The sequence below is a fragment of the Heteronotia binoei genome, chromosome 17 (genome assembly GCF_032191835.1).
Source record: "Heteronotia binoei isolate CCM8104 ecotype False Entrance Well chromosome 17, APGP_CSIRO_Hbin_v1, whole genome shotgun sequence".
Classification (NCBI taxonomy): Eukaryota; Metazoa; Chordata; class Lepidosauria; order Squamata; family Gekkonidae; genus Heteronotia; species Heteronotia binoei.
This window is the reverse complement of record NC_083239.1, coordinates 25,383,885-25,409,451: the sequence shown is the minus strand read 5'-3', so window position 1 is coordinate 25,409,451 and position 25,567 is coordinate 25,383,885. Positions and strand designations below refer to the sequence as shown.

The window sequence follows — 25,567 nt, the reverse complement described above, 5'->3', positions numbered from 1 at the left end:
CTGTTAGAAAGTTCTCAACTAGGTCGTCGTACATCTCTGCGAGCCAGCTAGTCAGAACTTGAAGGAAAGCAATAGTGATAGAAGAAAAGACAAAGAGTTAAAACATGCACAAGACCAGAAGATGTGCACAAAATTAGCCATTCCCCAACTGTCCACTGGATAAGTCAATTGTTTTAATGGGGGTTGGATTGAGGGGAGTACCACAAGCTACATTCCCAGATGGCAGGCTACAATTTTAAAGGGGGATATTTTTCTACACTAAATTTTCTACACTGAAGTACAAGAATTTGTAGGTAAAGACAATCAATGACATTTGCTATTACAGGATCATCATGGCTAATAGCCAAAACAATTATTCTAACATTTTGTTTTATTCAATAAAGGGAAAAGAAACCACCAAGAATCACATATTTCCTCTAAAGCAATAAATGGAGAAAGGGACACAAGACTACTTGCTCACTAGTAACTACAAATTCACCTACCCAGTCCAAGCCCCTGGCAGATGTTTGGTGTGTGTTTTGTTTGCATTCTGAATTATCTTTTTTCCTTGGTGTGCTGTTGTTATTCATTGCAAACAGAAGAACTACTTAGGTTGCCCTTCTATACACACTTACTTGGGAGGAAGCAATACTGAACTCAGCAAGATTAACTTCTGAGTAGCACATAAGATCTAGTTATTAGCGTCTTTCAACAGGTAATATCCAAAGCCTGCACTCAAGTCACGGAGCAGAAAATAATTTTGTAGCCGTTTCACATGGGAAACGTTGGTGACCCAGGATTCTGACTGTAGCAGTTTGATACTATTCAGCATACTAGTTTTTGAGATACAAATCTCTGCTTGCAGTGTAATAGTTAAAACAAGCTCCAGTTAAGACAGAACTATGCAGACTTATTCTTAAGACCTCTAAGATTTTCCTATAACTCTCACTGCACTATAAAAAAACATGCGGTGCTGCTAGAAAGTGGGCTGCTCTCAAAGCAGTTTCAACCACACATTAAATATGTAGATAATCCTACCCTCAACTTCACCCCTTCAAAGCACATTGTGTGGCACCTCTGTGCTACCTAGTGGTTTTCCCAAGCTCAGCTGTATCAATGTCTGCAGTCGATAGCTCTTTAGGGCAAGGCTGGCTTTCAGAGGCCAAGGCATTTCTTTGCTCCAGCAGTAGGAACTCTGTGCTTGATCTATGTTTCAGGTTACTACCAATATATGCAAGCTCTCTCAGGGAACATGCTGGCAACACTTTTGATAGTTGATTGACTGATATTTAAAACCAGTCAGGCAGTTTTGTTATGGAAACTTTGAACAAACTGAGCTCAATATGACTCACAGAAACTTATATGAATTAGAGGTAATTGTCCAAATGCCTTGATCTTAGGAAATATTTTGCAAAGACATGCAACTTTGTCTGGAACAACTGTAGAAATACTCAAATAATATTTACAGCCCAAAAGGTTTCAATAAAGGAACATCTGTAAATGGTCAGCCACATGCAAATCCACAGGAGGAAAAAAACCTGGTAAGATCAGTTGGTGGAAAGCATTTACTCTTGATCACTGATTCCATGAGACTAGTGTCCACCTCACTGAGAAGAGAGTCACCCCAACAAATACATAATTAGATATTTTATATCACGGATAGCAGGATTCTTAAGAATGGGTGGCTAGCTACGTTACATACCCAACTGCTCGGGGTTCATCAGTATGTCCTGCAAAGGAACATTGCTGTATCCCTTAGGAAGGTTTTCAATGCTTCATTTTTAAGAGCATAATTTAGGGCAAATAGAGGCTAGCCATCTGGCTTGGGGAAACAAGCTTCTCCAATACATCCAAAACATACTATACAGAATCATCAGGTTCCTGGGAACATATAAAATCTTAGGAGTCCAGATATGAGCCACAAACCAAACTGTTGGTCATCCATATTATTTGTTGAACAATACTGATGCACAAACTTAAAAATATCTGATCTTACCAAGTTTCCAATTTTTTTTGCAAAGATGTTGGTATATTTTCTAAAAAGCAAAATGGCCTGAATTTAGGTGCTGAAGATTCCACTTCTGCTAATTAGATGGGCTCTACAGCATCAGGTCATTGGCTTTCAACACTGGGATACCATACCATGGCAGTTTTGCTACAGCCACAGATACTGCTTTGAAAGAAGGCGAGCCAAGATGCAGAATTCTTTAACTAGCTTTGTAAGCTGCCACCCATGGACAGCTGAATGCCAGCAGTGATAACTAGTGGCCACAGACTCCTCACGCACAGTTCTGATGTGCCCATGGATATACTATGTTTGTAAGAGCTTGCTATCCCTGCTACTGCTGTTGGTAGCTGCATGCAAAGAACTGCACAGTGCTGGCCTTGACATCACAGTGCATGAAGAAGGCCATCCCTGATGGGGGTCTGGATCAGACCTGCAATTGTGTTATCAAGTAGCACTAGAATTAAAAAAAATGCAGGGGATAAACTAATAAGTGGGATCAAATCCTGCAATGAAATAATCTAGAAGATGTGCTGTGCCCATCACATAATTTGTATTTACATAGAGATGAGAGAATGCCTAAAATAAGTGTAGCCCCTTAGACATAAATTACTAGCTGATATAAACTTAATTAGATATTCCAAATTTTCTATAGTTAAAAAAGTTAATTTAGAAATCCTGACCAGCTGGTGTTGTAAGTATCTAATGGGATATTATGTTAATATTAGGTTATCCCCAGTATTGTGCAGAAGCAGACATACTGAAAAAGTGCCTTAAAGGTGCACAATCAGCGCTTGAGGAGTTAACTTTATAATACAGCACACTCACCAGTGAAAATTCCAAAGACCAACTGACGAACAACCTCCAATCTCAATATGGCAGCTAAAATACCTGAGCAAGAAGTATTATCAAGCAGAAAACACAGACCCACAATTCAATGCAATTTTAATTCTCCCCCTCCCTTTTTTAAACAGAAAAAGGGTAAGTTCTTTATATCAAGAGCTACCAATCATTTAAATATGTGATTTGTAGATCTGCATAGTATGCAAATATTTTAATTGACTGTAACCAATAGTGTGTTAACCTCTCTGAGGATCAGTCAGCCAACAAAAAAAAGGCTAATTTAACAAACAGTGAACCAGGTTTTAGCTAGAGTCAGTTGAAGTGATCAGTTATCTTCATGCAAAGAGATTATGACACACACTTGCAGTGCAATCCTAAACTAAGTGACATCTTTTTTAAACCCACCAAATCCAGTGGATTTAGATGGGCATAACTGTTAAGGACTGTACTTTGAAAAACATTTACTTAAGAGTTAACAAGCATATTACACTGAAATCAATAAGACATGATTACAAGGCGAGTGGTTTTTTTGGAGAATCATCAGTATCCACAATTTCAACTACCTGCCAAAATTTCAACCTGCCTTTATCTTTCTAGGATTTGGATAATTCAGCTAGTTAATATTAATGATTTTTTTAAAAGCAGCTTACACACAGGATGAAAAAGCTCCAGTTTTATGGATCCAATTTAACTCCTTTCATGCATTCCCCTTGCAAAGGATCAAGCTTTTTTGCAGGGCCAGATCTAGGGGGCAGGGGGGGGGGGGCAGAGGGAGGTGCTTGCCCCGGGCGCCGATGGAGGGGGGTGTGTGCACCAAGTTGGGTATGGAGTCCATTGTATTCTATGGGACCATAAGATAGAATGGCCCTTAAGGGCGCATCATTTTTTAATTTTGCCCCCCCCCCCTCAAAAAGCATGTAGATTCGATCCTGCTTTTTTGAAAATATATCACCAACTGAGCACTATCTTGAAGATACCACCTGTGTACCATTCATTCACTCACTCACCAAGCTGGGCCAGCAAGAGCACACAGAGTGGCTCAATCACTTCTCCAGAACTGTGGAATTCACTTTTCTTTAGACATATACCAAACTACAAAATTATTTCAGAAATACAGCCACATCATTTTACATAGGCCATGATTATGGCAGCCAAAAATGTTAAACACGTATACACATTAAGAAGTCTGACTACCTCTATCATTCATTTTAAATTGACTGTTCTAATATAGGCTTTTATGGCACAAGGGAGATCTCATCCATGAAGATTTGCAAGGGACAGGAAATCTAATTTCTTCACTCCTGCTTCAACTTCCTCTATGCTGTTACTTGGGTCTCCCTTCCCCACCCTCATTGCCACAACTACTAGCCCTCTTCGCCCCCCAGGATAGTTGCAGTTTGCCTCCCCTACTCATTTACTTCCGCTTGCTGCTGCCAAAGGTTGCATGCCATTTTGGGTTGCTATATCAGAGATGTCACTATTAACTTGGAGAGAGGTTAATCTCCAATTAGAGTTTTTTTTTTTAAATTATTTTCTGCAAACCTGGAGTCCTTTTATTATTAGATAGTTACCCACAGCAAAATGCTTGGGATAAATGTAAAACTTACATCCACACATACATGTATAAACACACTCATGAAACTAGAATCATACTAAAAAATAAACACCAATGTAGGCTTCATCAAGCCAGCAATAATAATTTCCTCATGAAATATTCAATTGCAAAGTATTACAGAATGATTCTTCATTACCTTCTATATATTTCAAATACATTGCAGACCCTATTTTTATTAATGCAGATATTCCCTGCATACTCATGATCAGCACTAAGATGAAGACAGCTAGCTAATAAATGGGTGATTCATCCCTCCCTTTAATGCAAAACACACAGGGGCAGAACAGATTTAATTAAGATATTCCCTTAAAATCTTTGATACCTGGTTTTTCATCTTTCTATTCATAACCATCTATAGTATCTAGTTTCACACCAGTAGTTATGTCCAGAAATAACAACATTTGTAAGTAGTAAATTTCCATAATCAGTCTCTTTGATGCCTCCCCTCTCCAGTGCACCACAGAGGCTAGAAAATGGAACTTGAACCTTAGTTTGTTTGTTTAAAAAACAATACTATTCCTATTAATGAAACACTAGCAAGCAAGCTTAAGTTTGATGGATTGTATCCTCCCATACTATCTGAAACACCTACCCCTTTAAAGCTTGCCTGACACCTACTATATTTTCTTTTTGGTGCCAGGCCAAAGCAATCTTTTTACCTAGCCTTTTCATTAGAGGGTTTTATCTTATCAGCTTTTTAACGGTCTGCTTCGGCTTTATGGACAGTTTTTGGGCTGTTTGTGTCCACTGGCTTGTTTTTAATGGTTTGTTTTTAACTGCAAGCTGCCTTGAGCAAGACTCTCAAGAGGAGGCACAGAAATACCATAAATATGGTGATGAACAATGAAGTCAAGTAACAGATACTGAAATTTCTGCTTTTCTGCATTCCTCCCCAGCTTACATGACCCTTATTTCTCACCACCTCTCTGCAGGCCATCCTCTAGGTTTAATGACAGATTTACCCTTACTGTTCTCCATTGGGTTTTACCCCTCTGATCTATCCTATTACCCCCTCTCAGACATTTTGCATTCTGTCTCTAAGGAAGAATTGGCTTGTGCCAGTGACAGCTTGTATTTTTTTCTGCTTTACAAGTCTCATTTCCCAAGTCAGAGCAAAGACATTCTATACTACACCAAACTATTACAAGGTAAGTCTAGTTCTTCACTTATCAGAACACAGTATGTGCTTTAGTTTAAGAAGAGATGCTCATAGTCAGGATAAGTGCTTGCAATATTGATACTGCTTTCTGTCAAAGTAGTCTACCTTTGAATATAGAGTTCTAAGCAGCATAATAGGGAGTGATGTTAACTATTAACAAGCAAAATTAATGAGCATTATTGTAAGTAACATGACATGGGCAGATGTTTTCTCCAGTACTGTTACATGACAACCTAGTCTACAACTTAATACTGTTGCAACTAAAAATACATGTACACAATTTCCTATGCAGTTTCCCTGCTGCCATTCCCCTGTGATATTCATGACACCTCATTCATAGTGTGTCTGAAGGTTCATCTAAAAATATTCACAAAATATAAATCAGTGGAATTACTTTTTACCAAATTGTCAACATTATTTCTCTTTTAGCAGCCTGCCCAAAATGTCAAACCATCACTATGGCTACAACACATCCTGTCTTTCTCACATTAGTTAGCTAAATATTACATTGCTCTCAAATAATATGTGAAACTTTCGACATATGCTACTTGCACAAGATCCCCCTCATCTAGGTCAGCACAGTGCATCAGTGACCAGGCAAAATGTGGACTTTATAATTATGTTTTAAAATTATATCAAGAACCTTAATATCAGATAGGTATCCAGAAAGTTACATTTGGGTGATGCAAAAACCACATAACAAATGCAATTAAGCAGTTAAGAGGTCAAAATTACAATCTGAACATATTCTGTATTACAATGTTTAAAGACACTTAACTCCTAGAAAAACAAAAAAACATGCAACCCCACCCCCCAGATTCACACATCAATGAGTAACATATTTATGCTACTTCAATATACATAAAACTGTTACACTGAAACACAATCAAGCAAAAATGACACAGAAAATAGATACAACAACATAAAAGCACAGAAAGAACTAAACTTGGGATAAGAGAGCAATTCCAGTTTATAATTATTAAACACTGCTTCTAACAAGATTATTGGTTTTCTACCAGTCCAATCCCACAGCACCCCCCCTTGAGAAACCAGATATTACCATCTTTTTTACCCAGAGGAGATTAATACAGATAAGAAAAATAAACACAGATGAATACTGGTGTAGTATTTTATACACAAGGCAAACAGACACAGATTAAAACTACTCAGTGCTGCATTGTGAATGCAAATATCACTTCCTGCGCAGGCTGTTCCCATTATCTTCCTTCATCCCCCATAAAGTCATATTGATAAGCAGGTCACAGTTTCAAACACTGCCTTCAGGACAAATACAGGAAATATCATTAAGACTGATCTTCAATTTATTCTAAGTGAATTAATCTTAATTCTCCAGACTGGAAAACATGTATAAAAACCTACTTGGCTGAATTATTCCTGACAGTCACAACCATAAAACTCTGTTTAATTACAGGTTGGCAGTTATATACTTATTCTGCTTTCTTAGAACAGGCAGTGTTATATATCAACTTTGCAATAAATAATAAGACACATTTTGCTATCAATTTTGTCCTTTTTCAATTCCCCCAAAGACTGAATTACGTTAAGGAGGGCAGGCTAAAAGACTTTTGAGGGTGAGTCTCTCACCAAGCTGTTTTGTTACATTTATAAAGGCCCAAATAATTACTGACTACATTCAGACATTTTAGAAAGCACTTGAGCAGCTACATGCTCAGCAGTTTTATTTTACTTAGGGACTGCGGAACTCCAGACTCTGTTGCAGTGAAATTTTCCTTGTAATCCACTTTGCCTTTTTCCAAGTATCCCAAACTAGTTGTCAAGCAGAAAGACTGTATACATTTTTTTAAAAAGAGTTTCAAGTGTCTCCCTAGAAGAGAGAACTAGAGAGAATGAGAATTCATCTGCAAGAAGATACAGCAGGTTCAACCAAGAGTTGAAGAGCTTTAGTTTTTAGTTCTGATGCTTCATACGAATGACGCCCTTCCCCATTCCAAAATCACAGAAAAACTAGCCACCACACAGTCAGTGCAAGGACCACTAAGAAAGACATCATAAAGCGAATGCGCAGAGAATGTAAAGCGCCAGAATACAGGCGGCATGTTTTCAGTGATTTCTGCTCCTCGGGAATTGGAATAGAAATCTTTGTCTGGGTTTCTTCATTTGCTTGCTGGAGCAAAGTTCCCACAGGAGCTGTCTCTTGGTTTTTAATATTGTCTTCATCCTGCACTAACAGAGGACGTTCCTGTGTCTGCTTTCATGGTAGAAGATCAAGAAAGACAGAGATGAACAAAATGACAGATGGAAAATGCTCAGATGGCACTTGGAGATGTGCAAGGACAAAATCACAAAAAAATTGCCACAGAGTGGTCATGGGATAACACTTTTCTTCATTCAATCCTGCATAAAGGGACCAGGCTCCATGGAGAAATAAGCTGCTTTCTGACTGTGTGAACTTGTCCAAGGCTACTAATGAATCTCTCTACAGAATTCATTTCATATTAATTCTGCTTGGGTGCTAAAATACACCTTTAACAGTTAAATTATGAGAAAGATTAATATTTTTAGATTACAAAAAAAGAGAAACAACCCCATATAAAGCGTGTCATAACTTCCTATGCTATATTGATCTTCAAAATGGCATTAGTTCTTCATTAGAATCCATACCTGAACAGCAGTACAAATATAGTTAAGTTTTGTGGATACTGCCATGGTAGATAGTATCAAAATTTGTCCATCAAAAAAGTGCAAAGTATTCATGTTCTCAAAAAACAAAAATATGCAATATTCATGTTTTTAATACTGAAGTTACAAAGAATGGAACTTTCTTTCACATTTTACTTCATCTGTGTCGGTGTTTAAGGAATGTATAGTTAGATATTTGTACTATGTGGGGATAAAATGAGGTTAGACTGGGGAGGGGGGAAAAAACCCTTGTGGGAAATTTGCTTCAAACCAATCACAGGGTGTTTTCTCTCTTTGACAAATGGTGCTATCTATGAAAGGAAAAATTTGGCTCTAAGCTCTCTTAATTGAGTCAGTCTTCTTTGATCCGCATGATATTTGGGGACAGGGTCTTTGCACACCCCCAAGTGATGGGTATCAGGGAGAAAGTAGCTAGGGGGCTGGGCAGCAAAAAGAAATGATATAGAATGCAAGAGTAACATGAGAGTTAAAACAAAAAAACAGAAAAAAGAAAGGAAGACAACGTAAAAAAAACAGGGTATAGTTAAACTTTCATAATTGCTCTCTCTCCCCAAATACATGGCAACATCTTCATGCAGCTCTGTCAACCAGCCATGCGCTGTAAAAAAGCAACTGAACGCTGCAAAAGCTTGCATTGGTGCAAATCCTTTCATGGTGTTAGATCAGGACGCTGTGAGAGATGAAATTACTTTAAAAATGCAGCCAAAAAGAAAACGCCAATCAGCAGCTGTCATAGAGGGTACTGACAGGGGTGATTTTTGCTCAGTGCCATTACAATAGCAAAAAAGTCTGCTTCAGAAGCACATATCAAAACAGCGGTTTTACCTCTGGCCCACCAACCTGTCTCTCACAGGACTGAAATGTGGGTTTCTTGACCTGGACCTATACAAAGCATGTAAAGTTTAGTGGTCTGTGATACAAAAATAGAAAGCTTCCACTCTCCTCCCCAAACTTACAAACGATCAATGATAAAAAGGGAAAGACAAGATTTACATTCTAACAGCAGCAAACTATAGTAGCACATTCTGTCTTCTGTATTTGATGGAATGTTAGCAAGCAGTTAAGATACAAATGTTTGCAGAAGCCTCTTATTATGACTGTTGATTTCTTTTGTTGCAAAGTCACCTGTCTAAATTATTATGGAACCTGACATGTGAACAGAGATCATGGGAAATGACATTCAAGGAGATTGCTGATAAGGCAAAAGGTAAGTATAATGACAGCCATGGGAGAGCTCATCTACCCTGTTCTCTTTGCTGAAGAAATAAAACGCTTCCAATGATGTAACATCTGTAATGCCTAAACAACATCAAGCAGGAAGGTTGCTTTGATCTGTTGTTTCACTGTCATCACCAGAAATGCACTAGTTTATATTTTATCATTCAAACAAAAGTGTGATTTGAACCAATTGCAATAAAACCTCCTTCATCTCCCCATTAACCAACAGGCTCATGGAAAATCCTGACCATATGCAATGATTCAAAATCACAAACTTTATTGTCTTGAGGGTTCAATTGTCACTAAACAATTAATTTAAAGATCAGTTATTTAATATTGCACACAATTACTACAAGTCCAGTGTCAAGTTTGATAATGTTGGCAAACTATAGCCTGATGGTTTTATTGCTAGTACAGGGACACGAACCAATTACCACAGGGAGTGCCCCATGATAATAACCGGCAACTAAGTTACACACATATATAGGCTTGTAAAGGAGTCTAACTCACTAGAATTATTTCCCACAATTTTCAGTCCCCTACTTTTGCAGCAGATATGAAAAGGCTTTGTTTTAGAATTAAGCAATTCACAAACAATGACCAAAAATTGTCATCAAAGAACCGGAAACACGAAATCTCAAGGCAGATAATGAATGGACAATGAAACAGTCAATACTTTAGATTAAATTGAGCTGCCTTGTTTCCTACAGCAAAGCCAGGGAAATCAGGAGTCCCCATTAAGTAAAGTACTCACTCCTTCTACTCCTGTAGGGATCTGTCCGTTGATATTCAGAGTCCGAAAGGGAGAATGAGTAGACAAGCGTTTGTCCCATTCGCTTGGCCGTGGCTCAGGAACAGATTCCATAAAGTTTTTCTTCAGCTCACTGATGTTGGCATGGTGTTTCTTAATTTCCTCTTGAGTTTTATCTAGATCCTAGCATTTTAAGAAAATGTAAAACAGAAAACAAGAGAAGACTTTTAAAGTACAAGTCCTTTGTGCAATACAATTTGCTGTACTTGGCTTCTTGCTATTTGAACAACATGCATTGGGAACATATTTTCTTCTCCCCTCACATTAAGAGGGATGCATAAGCACCCTCCCACAACTAATGAGTTAAATGGTTTTCAATTCAAAAGTTGCCACTAACGTTTAAAAGCTCTCAGCTATTAATTCAACATACCTAATTTACCATTATTGTTGTTCAGTCAATTTTTGATTGATTTTAAAAGTATAATAAATCCCCAATGCACCACAAATACTGTTAGCATTTTAAGAGAATGATCACAGTATCTGATTCTATACTGTACAATATACTATTGAACATACCAAAAAGCAGCTCATCCACACACATACACCTTTTTTTGCAAAGCATTAGCATAAATCGTTTTAAGCTACACCAACAATATTTTCTAGATGCTAAAAGAGAAACTTTTACTGTTAAAAGGGGGAGGGTGGGGTAAATCAGTGAAAGTGTGGATGACACACTTAAACGGTGAAAATTGTTACCTCCTCCTTGCACACTGCATAAAATGCAATTAGATTAATTGGTGACTTGAGTTACATGTTTAGAAGATCAAACATACAAAATAATTCTTTTGGGATTATTCAGAAGGTAGGCAGGAAGCCTGCTTGGCTGAATGCTCCCTTATGGCAAAAAGCACTGTTTATGGGAAATGTATCAGGGAGAACTCCCTTGCATGCTAGTATTACATGTGCACAACAGAATGTTCCACCATGCTATTCCAACCTGCAGTCTTCTTACGGAAGGCAACAGAAGCAGACTAGTAGCAAACAAAAGGGGTCAGTTTTGAAGTAGTAGAGATGTTGTTCTAAAAAGAATAAAACTGAACTTAGCCCTGGACTGGTGCAGGCCAGATATCTGTTCTGGCTCTGCCCACCAGCTGAGGAGAGTAAGGCAAAGCGATAGTGATCTGGCTTGAAGTCTTACATTATAGTGCTACTACATGGCTTCCACAGTTCTGCCCTTTGTCATTTCAAATGAGGGTATTTTAATGGAGTGTGGCCTTGGATTGATGATACATTGATAATTTAGAATTTTCATTTGTACAATGTGCACTCCCTTCAGCAATCTCTAGAACAGAATCCAGTTAAACACTGTTGTCTTTCATTAAGTCCCTGAATCCTTAGACTAAATTCTGGACAGCCTGTGGGAGCTCCGCCTGAGGGTCAATATTCAAAGACTGGGTTATACTCATTCTGAGGTGATACTGCCCAAGATACATTTTCTGAGCATGTAAACTGAATCTTAAGTTGCAGTAGACTTTAGCTAACCCCAGCAAGGAGCTTTCAAGGCAAGTGAGAAGCAGAGGTGCTCTGCCATCACCTTCCTTTGCTGAGTCTTCTTTGGTGGTCTGCCATCCACATACTAACCCTGCCTAGCTTCCAAGATCTGACAAGATCAGGCTTTATAGCATGCCACTTTCCTTCCCTTATGTACGATAGCAGACGGCATGTTTCTGCTTAATAGCAAAATTATATTTGTGCCTGCTGTCTAGGATATGGGACCTAAGTAACTACTTCTGTAGAGGCCAGAGCTTATAACACAAGTAGCAAATGGGAAGAAAACTGTAAAAAAATGCCAGCTTGAGAGCATATTGACCAATGTCCTGAAACAAACATAACAGCTGGGCGCTAACAATGCTAATGAATAGCTTGATGGTCCATGGAATGTGAGGTGTTGGCTAATAATATTTAAAGCAACACTACTAACTGCAGATTGAAAAAAGGTGGTATAGCTCCAGCCTCAATTTTATATTACTGCATTATTCTAAAATAGCGGGTGCACAGACAAAATGCACTACTCAAAAATAGCTGACCAGTATTAGTTGAGGCAGTTTGGTGCCCCCTCTGAAAATTCTAGACATTCATTTCAAATGGCCGCAAATATTAACTTGCTCTGGTTTTGTAAGCAAGGTAATGTACAAAATAAGCCTTAAAAAAGAAGCAGCAACAGTTTAGAATTGATTTTAAAAAACCTTAAGCAACTGTGTTATGACTCTGAAAGTCAGTTTATATTCTGAACCACTCACACACTCTCAGCCTAACCTACCTCACAGGGTTGTTGTGAGAATAAAATGAAGAGAATTATGTAAACTACTTTGGGTTCCCATTGAAGAGAAAAGCAGGGTATAAATCAAGGGGGAGGGAGCTCTCTTTCCCTCTTTGTTGTGCATTCCTTTCCTTTTTCTAAAGGGCTTTCTTTAAGGGACTGTAAGCATACAGAAGGAGTCGGACTTGACTGTGCAACTGAACAACAAGCATACAGAAAGTGTTTAAAAACAAACTATTGTACAGTATCATGTTTTCGGTGAACTTTTAATACCACCAGCAAGATACATCACAAGGTGAATTTTACTGTGCTCATCTCACTGAATTTGAATAGGTGAGCTGCTTCAGTGGGTCATTTTTTGCCTCCTAAACACAATCAAATGGAACCCATCTTATTTACCCAACAAACAGAGCCAAAAAAAAAGTCAAGCAATCATCCCAAACTCTGATTAGCCAAGCTTTTGTTGGTGACTTCTGAACATCTGTAACAAAATATTTAAAGGGCATATAAGAAAGAGTTAGTTATAGGCACTGGACCACATGTGACATGTGGTAAGAACGTTACATGAGAACAGGAAAGTAATAATACTGAAAACAGACAAATGCATCAAGTTAAAAACATCTACTGGGAGGAGATAATAGATTAAACAATTTGTTTTAAGGATGGATTTAAAAAAAATTGGGTAAAATCTTCACTGCTTCTTGCTTGATGACCTCCTGTCAAACTGGATTACAGACTGCTTTTCCGACGTCCAAAAGCCCTGCATTGTAGCAACCAACCAAAAGCTGCAAACCACTACATTAAATGTCCAAAACGTAGTTAGTGCACAGTAAGAGATACACTGCAAGAAACTCCTATCAGCTGCTGTTTCTGTAATTGTGAATAAAGCATGTAACACATAGGAACAGTGCCGGTAGAAAAAGCCACATGTTCCCCCAAAATAAATATATGATTGGCATGTTCAGCACTTCAAGTAGGTGTGAGATCCCATTAAAATCAAGAACTGTACATCTTAAGGCAATGTAGCCAAGATACATTCATGCAGTCATAATGACAAAAACAAATTAATGCCCCGGTGATTCCAAGAAGTGCAGTGAATGGCATTCTGCCAAGGCAGTGGAGTGGGTAGGGAGTGGAGATGTCTTAACTTATCTCTGATCTGTTTAAGGAAGCAGCTGTGCACATTTCTTTTAAAAGAATCCTTCAAAGAAAATTCTGTTGTGATCACATTCTACTTTGTGTATTCCATTCAAAAAAAACCCCAAACTATTATAAAAGTAAAATTTTCAATGCAGATGAAGAATCTGGGATGACACCTCTAAATATAGTACAGAGCTACACTGAGTTTTGCCAAGAAGCAGCTCAACTAGTGATTATTTTGATCCCTCCTCATCTCACTGAAAGATTTACATTTACCCTGGGCTTCTTCAATTTCACAGGCATAGCTGAGAAGATCTCACAACATGCTGCATATATGTGGGGCTGGGCCAGGGGTGATCTTCCTCAAGTTACAGCCTTGAACATGCTTTCTAGGCTTCAACAGAGTTGCATTTTCTTTTTCACTAGATCTATTATGCCCCCACCTCCCACAAACTGACTTGAGTTTGACTTGCTGGGGAAGTAAAACTTTTCTAGTAAGAAGCAGCTCACCCAGCTTAAGTGAAAGATCCGGGGGGTGGGGGGAGTGCACTGAATGAAGCCCAAGATTAAACATCCGTTCTCAGAATAGCACAGGGGCCATAGGGGAACAGAAAGGAATCACAAAATACAGCGCTGAACAAAATCATGGCTTTTACTGTTGGTGAAAGCCTAGTCTCCTAGGCCCTGGCTTGGAGACTGCTACTTATAATCAAGTTCTGTGTTTTAATCATACACAGAAGTGCTGAACTATCCCAATCACATATTTTCAAGTAAATACACCAGAGAAAAGAAGTCTAAAACAGATAGGAAGAATGGTTGCATAGTGTCATGTTTATTGTTGGCGTGCAAAAGCATATTTAACACTTTCATGCAACAGCATGCAAAAAAGCAAAGAAACAAAAAAACCCACAAATACAGCAGTAGAGGAGGAAAAAGAGTTCAGCAAAGAATGCAGAAGGTCCAGGCAAACGCTACTGAAAAAAGCTTCAAATTCATACAAACCTCCAACATTAAATTGCTATGTCTTATATAAATGTTTTCACCATCTAGCCTCTTTGATCTTTTCTGTGAAAGTGAAAGAAGGGGAGGGGAAGAACAAAAAAAGCACAAAAAAAATTAAAAGGTTTTTCTTGCAGGAATTGCAAATTGGAAAGCGAAAAAAGGTTAACTAAACAAATTGGAGAGCAGTGGAATGCCAATGGGGCATGAAGGATGGAGCCACAAGAACATGTGAAGGATCTGAGGAAATGGAAGGTCTTGCTCATAAATTACAGGGTAATGGAATGGTTCCCTTTAAAAAGACAGCTCCCCCAGGGCTTCACTGTTTTATCTATATATCACCAGCTGTCCCTCAACAAGAAATCATCCAATATTTTCTGTAGAAGACAATTTTGGGCAGAGCTGTGTGGTTTCTCAACATTACAGCGATATATTTTTTGCCAAATAACTTCTGCAGCCAAGCACTGCACATTCCCTGAAGTGTTATCTGGAATCATTCGTTTAAAAAAAATAAGAAATTCAAAGTATAATCAATACTTTTAATATGATTTTTTAAATCAATTTAATTTGGAAAATGAGCAGTATCTACTCATTAAAGTAAAAGTTTGTGAAGTATCTGGAACACTGTCTTTTTAAATACATCACATATGCATGAGTGATATGGCAGTTTTATTTGATGGCACTTTAAAAAAACCTGCTAACCTTCCTCATTCTTATCGGTTCTTCCTCTTTTTCGGCACGCTGCTGTTTTGTGACAATTTTTTAAAAAGACAAAAAAAGTGGGTTCATTTAATTATTTTAAACTCAACTGTATTTCAGTCTTCTTTTTAAAGAGGAAAAAAAAATACATACAAGCAACCTAACCAGACAAACCTGAGTTTGGTCACCATTTCTGGTGGGTACTGACACATTAAGATGTATTTTCCCCACCTATGTTAAGAAATAAAGTGGTAAAAACATTTTTTGCGTGTTAGTAAGGTCTTGAAGACAACTTAGTTTCAAAAACATAGCTATTTGTTTTTGAAACACTGGGTAAACATGCACCCATTAACATGCAGTCTCTGAAGAGGTACAGAAATAAGTGACACAATACCCTACAGTGAATATTAGTTCAACATAAGAAAGGTAATTTTGAACCCAACATTCTAAATTTTCTGAAAGTTTCCTGTACAAGGTTTTGGTAATAACAATGTTTCTTCATAAACTCTTCCTGGTAATTGTAACATCAAATACAGAAAACAACACAAGAATGTTATGAGAAATCTATATCATGCTGCCCTTGCGGCAGTGAAAGCTCTAGTACTACACAGGTGGAGCCGATGGGATGATTTGGAATGCTTAGCTGCTCAAGAAACAAAGCAGTTTGGCAGTCCAGTTTCAGTGAGGGAAATGAATGTTGTCAATTTAGCTGCCATTTAAACACTGATCAAGGGCACACTGGGAAAAGCTCCTGGAATATATGAACTCAGGAACAAGGAACTCAGAGGCAAGGGGGATGAAGGAAGGGAGCAAAGGAGGTCATGCATTCAAAAAAGAAGGAATCTAAAAGAAACATTTAGAAGGCTTGAGGAAAATGAAAGTAAAGATAAAGAACTGAGGAAAAGGTAGCTAATGAGAAAAAGTTTATACGTGCTTCAGGAACAGCGGTGTGTGTAGATGAGAGGGGGTGATGAACAACACCAGAGAAGGTGCATAGGAAACAATGGCTAACAGAAATGGTGCAAAGCAGGGTATGGCCTGAAAAGCAGAAATGTGAGGAAGCAATGGCTAGTGAAAAAAACATGCTTCTGGATCCAAGAATGTAGGAGCAAAAGGAAAATATTCTCTGGCACTGTTCTATAAAAAGTTCATACAAGCGCTAGCAAATGAGGCTGCACAGTGCAAAGCTGTCTTCTGCAGTAGTTATCATGACTGTGCTAGAACCTGTTAAACCATCATTTGAGTCAATTCAATTAATCTCATACAACTCTCTGCCACAAGATGGCCCTTCCATGAGAGAAAAAACATCTCTGGATCCAGTTTGCAGAAAAGAGGAGCAAAGGGGAATACAGATCTGTCGTAAAACTAAACACAGGGCATAGAGACAGAACAGTATTTGCACAGAGGGTTCAGAAAGTGGGAGAATACCAGGGAGCCAAGACTTCCAGGTGTAGACACTGACTTCTGACAGCTATGAAGCACTGTGACATAGCAAGCCTAAAGGGGCAATAAGAGTAAAACAAACAACCCTCCCCACAAAAAAAGGGGGGGTTAATTTCACATGTTGATTTAAACAACCAAGACAATTTGGGGGTTGTAGGCTCCTTGTATTGAAGAGAATTTCAAACTATCCTCATCACATACTGACAGCCATTTCTAAAAAGTAGAGAACTTTCAAAAAGCAGTTTTTGATACTGTTTATATGACTTTGCTGAAAGTACTGTAGTAAGAAAAATAGTAAATAAGTTTCTACAGATTCTGAAGTCAGCTCTTCTATACAGCTTCTGACCCAACAAATTATCTTTTCTATAAAAAGACATTTTAATACTTTAGGTCAGAATCCAAATATATATGTCCAATGCCACACATCCAAGAGAATGTTTTATTTTTCCCCCTTTATACAGTAGATTCCTGTGTAGTATCATGAGCTACTAATCAAATTCCCCTTACATTGAGAAGTAGCTTGCCAAGTGGCCCAGGGAATAGCTGTTTGAGGAAACAAAAGCTTCTCTGACAAGCAGAACTATTTATTTTGCATACCACTTTACAATGGAGCTTTCCAATAATTTAAGAAACAATCAAAATTTGTAAGTACATACAACAATCATAACTAGGAAAAACCATACAGCAACAGCATAATTTTATAAATAAAGAAAAACAGCGATAAACTAGTTGTACAGTTCTTCAATTACATCTTTTAAAGTCAATATTTTTCTCTTTCCACAATCTAACCACTGATGCCGTAAACCTTTTAAAATCATTTGCAGGTACATGAACAATTAGAAGGCTGGTTTACACTTCCAGTTTTGACTCTGTTGAAAATGCCTTCACTCATAGAATTTTAAGTTGGAAAACATGCAACCATGGAGATCGCAGTTCATATGAGAGCCTCCACTTGGGGAGCATGGTACAGAGAAAAAAATGGACCATAAGAACAGATCCACTGTTGAGTTGTAAGATCACAACAAATGTCTTACTGGATCAGACCCAAGATCCATCTAGCCCAACAAACAACATGCTCTAGGAAACTTGTAAGACAGACATGAAATATAGTAATGCTCATCTCCTGTAGAGGGTCCCCAGCTGTCATTACAATTGGTGGTAGCAAATGCTAAAAGATGGATAGAACACCTCTGTTAGGTGTTTGTTTGTTCTGACTTAAACCTACAGTTTATCATGTTCATTATTCTATGTCATGCACATATATCTAAAGAAACAAACATACAGCTTACTTAACCTTTTACTTGAAAGCGCTGCACAATTGGGGTCTTGACTTTCTTGCCTCCCATGAAGAATATGAACACTGAGCTGATGTTTTAACTTGTCAATTAAAGTTATTAGTTGAATTCAGGGCAAGCCAATATACCGACAGTTTGTAAATGCTGTTAATTTGTCTTAGGGATAGGCCTAAGGACATCACTAGGAAAAACATGTCCTTCTGTTAAACCCAGACTTGTAACAATAGAGCAATTAACAGACAGTTTTTATTCCCTTTTATTGGTTTCCCATGCAAATGCTATCCAGGCCAAACATTCTTTCAATTTGTTTTTCTCACTGTTTTGCCATTGGACCCTAACTTTGTATCACTTTGCATTCTTAACCACTGCCTACCAGCTGTATGTAGTTCTGCTCACTGTACCCCATTCCATTGTCTGAAGAGGTATGCATGCATACAAAAGCTTACATTCTGAATAAAACCCTGGATCACATGGGAAGTCCAGAGCATAGCTCCTTTCCCTCCTCAGAACTTTCACAGTTCAAGGTGGAAGTTACTACAATTATCTCACAATTGTGACCAACTGCTTTGTCTTTAAATGTCACATTGGATTAGGATGTCTGACTGCACAAGCAACCCAAATAATAACTTTGGGACACCCAAGCAGACTGATGAACACATTCCAAGTTTCCACATAATGCTGCAGAAGAACCCAGTATGCAACTTTGATTGAGCCCTGGCACTTTATAGGGAATCCAAGCAGGGGAAACTCATTTGGAAACTTATACTGCTATCAAAGAAACACCAAGAAGGTGAGGCAACTCTCTCCAGCAGAAGGTGAAGCTAAATGGAGCAAGAAGGGCCAATACGGAGTGACCTAGCTTGGCAGAGATGGGAGAAGAGAAAGGCACGCTAAATTATATACCAGCTTAGGATACATAAGGAAAGGGGAAAAGGCCAGTGATAAGCAGAATTTGGGCTATCAGTGATCAGTCAGTGATCCATGATCATCCAATCAACAGTGGTGAGAAATATTTGTCCAAACTTGAAAGATGGTGGGTCCAAGGCCTCTCCTTTGCCAGAAGAGGCCAACAGCAATACTGAGTGAGTACCATAAACCCACACTGCCAATTCTACACTGAAGCCAAAGTGGGAAGTGAGGTCACTCTCTCTGAGTTAAACATAGGGAATATTTTCAAAAGCTGCTCCTTGCAAGCAAACTGTGGTGGCCACTAGCCAGCCCTGACTACAGTCATATCCCTTACAAAGGATACTGCAACATTACGCCTCTTTTTCTCAGATCAATGTTACACTGTTTATAACTAATCTAACATACCTGGAAATCTCCATCATGCTCAGTTTTGGGCTTCTCTGGTAATGTTTCTTCACGTTTTAATTCTTTTCCCTGTGCCTCCTCTGTTTTAGCAACTGCTGGTTCCTTGTTATCAGATACAGCGGGTGGAGTAGGTTCAATCACATGGCTCTGAGCAATAGCAGGTGCTGATGTAGGGCGTGTGCTTCGGTCAGGTGTAACCACTGCTACTGCTGAGTAGAAATAATTTTATGTTTTAAAAGGCATCAAAGTTAAAAAAAAATCATTTCAAGATCCCAGCCCACCACCAAAAACGATTTTCAAGTCACAGCACTGCAACCACAACAAAAGAAAAAGATGTGCAAAGCAGTGGCAGATATGGAGTTTAATTTCTTCTGAATAAATATTGAACAAAAGTTAAGAAAGTAACATTAGGAACTGCAGAAGAGTCACACAGGAAATGCTAATCAACAGCGCACTGTGTAAAAATGTTCTCCATTACAAGTGTCATTGGTTCAAACTTAATCTAATATTGACAGTATTATTTCAAGTTACATTAACTGATTACTGCTGTTAATAACAGTGCAACCCTATGCATGTTTATGTAGAAAGAAGTTCCATTAAATTTAGACCTATTTACCTTTAACAATTCAGTTTAGAATTGCTATCCAAGCCTCCAAAAGATGTATTTTTCCTAGCTACGAACATACATTTAAGGGTTTTCAACTTACTGAAAACTAGTAGGCACAGGGCTTTTTTGGGTAGAAAAAGCCCAGCAGGAACTCATTTGCATGTCACACCCACTGACACCAATCCAGCAGGAACTGCGTTCCTGTGCATTCCTGCTCAAAAAAAGCCCTGTGTAGGCATATGCCTGCACAAGGGGGTAGCCAGCTCCCAGCCTTGGTTGGAAGTTCCATGTAGTTGAAGTTGCTGTAATATGGCTCTTATTTCAAAGGCAAAGTAAGAAGCCCCAGATTACATGAGAAATCCAGAACATACGGTAGTTCTTCTCTCTATACTAGGGCAAGCTACTGTGAGAAGAAGCTATGTCATGAACTGCTCCAGCACAGGAAGAAGACACATGGAGCTGTTCCCATTCAGTGGTAACTTCAGAGGCAACAAAAAAGCATGCCGTAGACACAGTATCCCTGCCACTGACACAACTAATAGCAATTCATTAAAGGGTATGTAGAAACCAGATAATGCAGGGATTCTTAGCAACTCATAATGTTGAGGCCCTGTGTAAAATGACTGTTTCCTTTGAAAACTTACTATCCAGAAATGTGATCAATTAAATATACTTGACTGACAGCACCCTGAACAAACTCAGGCTAAAGTATGATCTGCAGATATCAACAATTCCTACGCTCTAGATTTCATGTCTCCATGTGTAGCTCCAGAGATGAGCAAACTACTCCCCTGCCAGGGGCTTCAGCTCAGGAAAATGGCACAGAGGGTAAAAAGGAGCTCCTCCTTACCCTGTGCCACTGTCCCAAGCCCAATCAAGCTCCAGGGGGCTTTAAAACGGCCCATTGGACTTACCGTGAGGCTTTAAAAATGCCTTTTCTTGCAGCTGCCATGTGACTGCAGGAAAAGAGCATATTGTTTCACCTTTAGCTCTAATCTAATCTTGAAGCACCAAGACACAGTTAAGAGATCATACATTTCCTCATCATTTGTAATGTCTGCACTGTGTCTGTCCCTGCCATCTCCCACATCCCAGGCCTACTGAATGCTGACACTTCAAGTTCCATACATGCCTAGCCACACTGTTCATGCACTTGCCATGGACTATGATGTCAATGGGTAGGAAACAAGGGCAAAATGAGACCTCAGAGCATGCACAGTGCAAAAGTTAGAAATGCATCCAATTCATATCTGAGCCCTGGCAATGACAATGCTTCTGGATGTTCCCTCACTTCCACAATGCCAAACCACGTCAAAAAGAAGAAATAATGTGAACTTTTCCTTAAAGCAATTACAGCATTAAGCTTCTAGTGATGCCTGGACATAGTCCTTCTGATCTGTGAGTGCTATCCCATAGCGAAGGGTTACTCACTGAAACAAGCATTAATGAATTCCAATGTGGTGAGTGGGAAAATTCACACACAGCCAGGCTTAGCATGTATTAGACACAAAACGGGCAAGAAACCATTACTGCTATACCTGACTCCTCCTGAATCGGTTCAAGTGATAGTGGCTTTTGTTCTAGATCCTGCACCACAAGTGTTTTTTCTTCTTTCTCCTCTTCTTTTATTGTGCTTATATCAAACTTTTCATGAACATGTACAACTAAAAAAAGTTATGCATGCATTTAAATTTTCAGAGAGCAAAAGGGGGAGGGTGGAATTACTAGCACTAAATTTGCAGGCATTTGCCTTGCCTGAATGCCAAAATTTCAGAGTTACTGCGTGTCTGTTTGTTAGTTGTGTTCTAAAAATTAAATAAATCACACACTATGCAGCATAACTGAAAATTGTGAATGTTATGAAAGCGTTAACTATATCTTAATAAAGACTGCATACTTCATGTTTAGTAAGATGTTTAGCCATATGTTAATCTCAAGAAAGAGTTAACATGCATTTACACATTGCTTTTTAGGGACCAAACATGTTAAAGCAAAGGTAACTAATGGTAATGGGGGGGAGGGGAAATCCACACTCGCTACCTGTAAGTCACTCACTACCAACACCCACAGCTTTACTGATCCTTGGGGAAATGGTTTAAGCAAAGAATCTTAAATGCTATAACCCTGGACCTCTTTTGAATGTTACTGCTCAACCATCGATGCATGCAGTGAAAGACAGCAGCACTCAGATTCACGGGCCTCCTTGCTTTCCTCTCTGCTTGTACAGACAGTAATACTCAAATTAAAGAAGAAGAAGAAGAATTGCAGATTTATACCCCGCCCTTCTCCCTGAATTAGAGACTCAGAGCGGCTTACAATCTCCTATATCTTCTCCCCCCACAACAGACACCCTGTGAGGTGGGTGGGGCTGGAGAGGGCTCTCACAGCAGCTGCCCTTTCAAGGGCAACCTCTGCCAGAGCTATGGCTGACCCAAGGCCATTCCAGCAGGTGCAAGTGGAGGAGTGGGGAATCAAACCCGGTTCTCCCAGATAAGAGTCCGCACACTTAACCACTACACCAAACTGGCTCTCTTGAGATTCTAGTTCTCCCACACTGCATACAGAAACTGGTAGAGTATACGTTAAACACATTCTAGTTGAAGGAGGTTTCTGCATTTAAATAACTGTTTAACTCTTTAATTCAGTGTCTGGGGCTGTGGAAGCAAGGAAGAAAAGAGTAGAAGGAAGCACATAAATCTGAGGAACTTCTCCCAGTTTTGTCATGTGGAAAGACAGCAAATCAGTAATATACAACCCAGCCTCCACACAGAAAAAGTTGGCAGTTTAAAAGGTTTTTGTATTTCATGCAGTTCAAGGGACATTGTTATGATTTAGCCTGGAAATCGGAGCTGGTTTAGTAATGATTTCTGTGATCAGTTCCAGTAGGATAGCAATGTTCTTTTTTGCCATTAAAAGAAAGAGCACTTTTAAGACTTACAAATGTATTCTTGGCATAAGCCCTCTTTATAAAGGTGCAGCCAACAAAAAAGACACCGCGTCACAAAATCATCATGCAAAATTTATCATGCAATAAATTAGTGTTTGTCTTCTGTAGCCTGCTGGTCTCGCTGTCACCTTTCACTGTTTTATTCTCAGTACATATTACATTAAAATTCTGCTCTTATTTGAAAATACACAGAGTCTAGAGCCTAACTACACGTTACAAGGAAACATTTGCAAGCATGCAAAACAAGAACAGAACGCTTCTCTGCCTAAGAGATTCTGTACTGTCCTAGTTTGTGCATGACAAATAGCTGTTCTACATGCAGATGCTTTTGTTGTGGCACTAAATGGGTATCTGGGTCCCAGCTATCTCAGTTTTTAAGAACAGTTTCTGCTTCTCCTGGCAATGGGTGTTGTTGATACCTACATAATGAATCAAGACTTTACTTTTTCTCTTTTGAACTGGTTAGTAATACCCCCTCTGGCTTAAAAGGAGTTTACAGTAGCACTGAAAAATAAGAAACACTGGATTATGTTCCTATATCCTCTCATATAATGTTGCTAAAGTATAAGAGATGGAGTAAAGAAGCAGCAGCTATGTTATAGTGGAAGGCCATCACACTTGTACCTGAATATATTTTTAATGGTTCCACTAATTTTGTTTCTGCAACAGGAACTTCCAAGCTGACCTCCTCCTTGGTCACTATTTGTTTCTTTTCAATATTCTCAAGGCCATCTTTTGCTAAAAGAATTGCATGGTTAAGGTTATCAGTATGGCTGCAAGAAAAACTATTTCTACAATGTTAGGTGAAACAGTCAAAGGCTTTGTGCTTGCAGGATTACAATCTAACCTTCTGTTAAGCACCTAGGACTACAGTCTAGGAGACAGATTTAAATCTCGACTCTGCCATGGAAATTTGGATCAGTCACAACATTCTCAGACTAACCTACCTTACAGGGTTGTGGTGAGGATAAAAATATGGGGGAGGGGGGGAGAGATATAAGCCACTTTGGGTTTCCATTGTGAAGAAAGGCATGTTATAAATGAAATCAGTAAGTGCTATACAAACATTAAAAGTTGGCCTTAATTTTGCCACAAGAAATGCATACATCTAAGGACAGTATTCTGTACTCTCTGAGACACTTGTGAATTTAAGTACCGATCATAAGCCTATTAGTTGTGCATTGAAGTACTATGAAGAAATGAAATTCTGCTCAGGGCTGGGATGCTTAACTCCATCAAGTACCTCTGATTAACCTTATAGTATGCAATAGTAACGCACCAGAAATCACGTTCCAGTGTTCAAATACAAAGCTTTGAGGAAAAGCTGGATTCACGCAAAATGAAACACACAGTGAATAAACACACTGCATTTAAATATAAATAAAAGATGATTGTCCTTAGAGACAAATCCAATTGCTAAAAAGAGTTGCAGCATAAAAAGTGTTAAAGCAAGGAAACAAGATTGAAGTTAATTCAAGGCTTCTTATGAGGACACAGAAATGCTGTGCATCACTTATTTCTGAAAGGAAGTGTTAAGAAAATCATGCTTTTAGAGACAAGTTTAAGCCCTGACAAGAAAATTCAGAAGACTCCACAAACAAGTAGGAAACATGGCTATAAATTAAGGAAAGATAATTTTAGGATTTCAATGTTAATGCATTTTTCTCCACAGCAATTACAAATCATTCAAAATAGAGACCACTAGGGAAGGAGAAAAGTCTCTCTGCTATTACAGTAAGTTCATCCTGATAAAACCTAATCAGATGTCTCTAATGCAACCATTTGATAGCTAATCTAAAGGTCCAACGTTTTGACCTGAGTCTCTAAAGTCTGGGCGGCTACAGATGGTTCAGATGCCTTGAAGATCCAAACTACAGAAGTGGCCATCTGTGTGCTATCTGGTTTAGAATTCCTTTTATTTCTTCACAAAAGGAAAACAATGTGCCAGAACATGTGAAGTACTTCAGAACCAGATAAGATGTCTCAGCTCATGAAAGGGACAGAAAAAGCACTGCAGAGAAAGATGGAGAGCGAGAGCAAGGGACAGAAAGAATCAGAGCTATCCACAGCGATACCTGGCATCTCTCCAATTTGTTCCACGGGCTCTGATTCCGGAACCCCAACACACACCACATCCTCCTGCTTCTCTTCCTCTACAGGTATGAACTCAATTTTTTGAGAGGTACGTTTAGCTGAAGAAATTGTGCACATGTTACTGAATGTACAAACACAGTGTGTAGAAAGAGAAGGCTGCAGATTTCAGTGCAGATGCAAGGATTGTTTGCCCTTTTTGTTTTTGGACTTTCAACTTTACATTTAAGAAAGGCAAACTTTGCCTTAAATAATAAAGGGGCTGATTTTCTTCCCCAGAATGAGAACTGAAAGCCCTCTGGGATTGCACCCAGAATATAACTATTGTTACTGTATTTGTTTTAAACCTACTGGACCGCTCAAAAAACTTATACTTGCATTTTTAGACAGTTAATGATTTAACCATGATTACCCCAGACAGTTTTTTCACACTGTATTAAGAAATATAAAAACTATGCTG

The 25,567-nt window shown here is 38.7% G+C and overlaps 1 protein-coding gene across 1 annotated transcript in view; it reads right to left on the bottom strand.

Moving 5' to 3' along the window:
- The window catches only part of EPB41 (erythrocyte membrane protein band 4.1), a 103,338-nt gene that overhangs the window by 16,972 nt on the left and 60,799 nt on the right, over nucleotides 1-25,567 (bottom strand). Inside the window, exons 12-19 of the mRNA XM_060258514.1 lie at nucleotides 25,092-25,208; nucleotides 23,641-23,754; nucleotides 21,608-21,733; nucleotides 19,463-19,671; nucleotides 15,414-15,455; nucleotides 14,715-14,777; nucleotides 10,256-10,435; nucleotides 9,109-9,165 (exon numbers count right to left, since the gene is read on the bottom strand). Coding sequence (XP_060114497.1) covers nucleotides 9,109-9,165; nucleotides 10,256-10,435; nucleotides 14,715-14,777; nucleotides 15,414-15,455; nucleotides 19,463-19,671; nucleotides 21,608-21,733; nucleotides 23,641-23,754; nucleotides 25,092-25,208 — 908 coding nt within the window. The remainder of the gene's footprint in view (nucleotides 1-9,108; nucleotides 9,166-10,255; nucleotides 10,436-14,714; nucleotides 14,778-15,413; nucleotides 15,456-19,462; nucleotides 19,672-21,607; nucleotides 21,734-23,640; nucleotides 23,755-25,091; nucleotides 25,209-25,567) is intronic.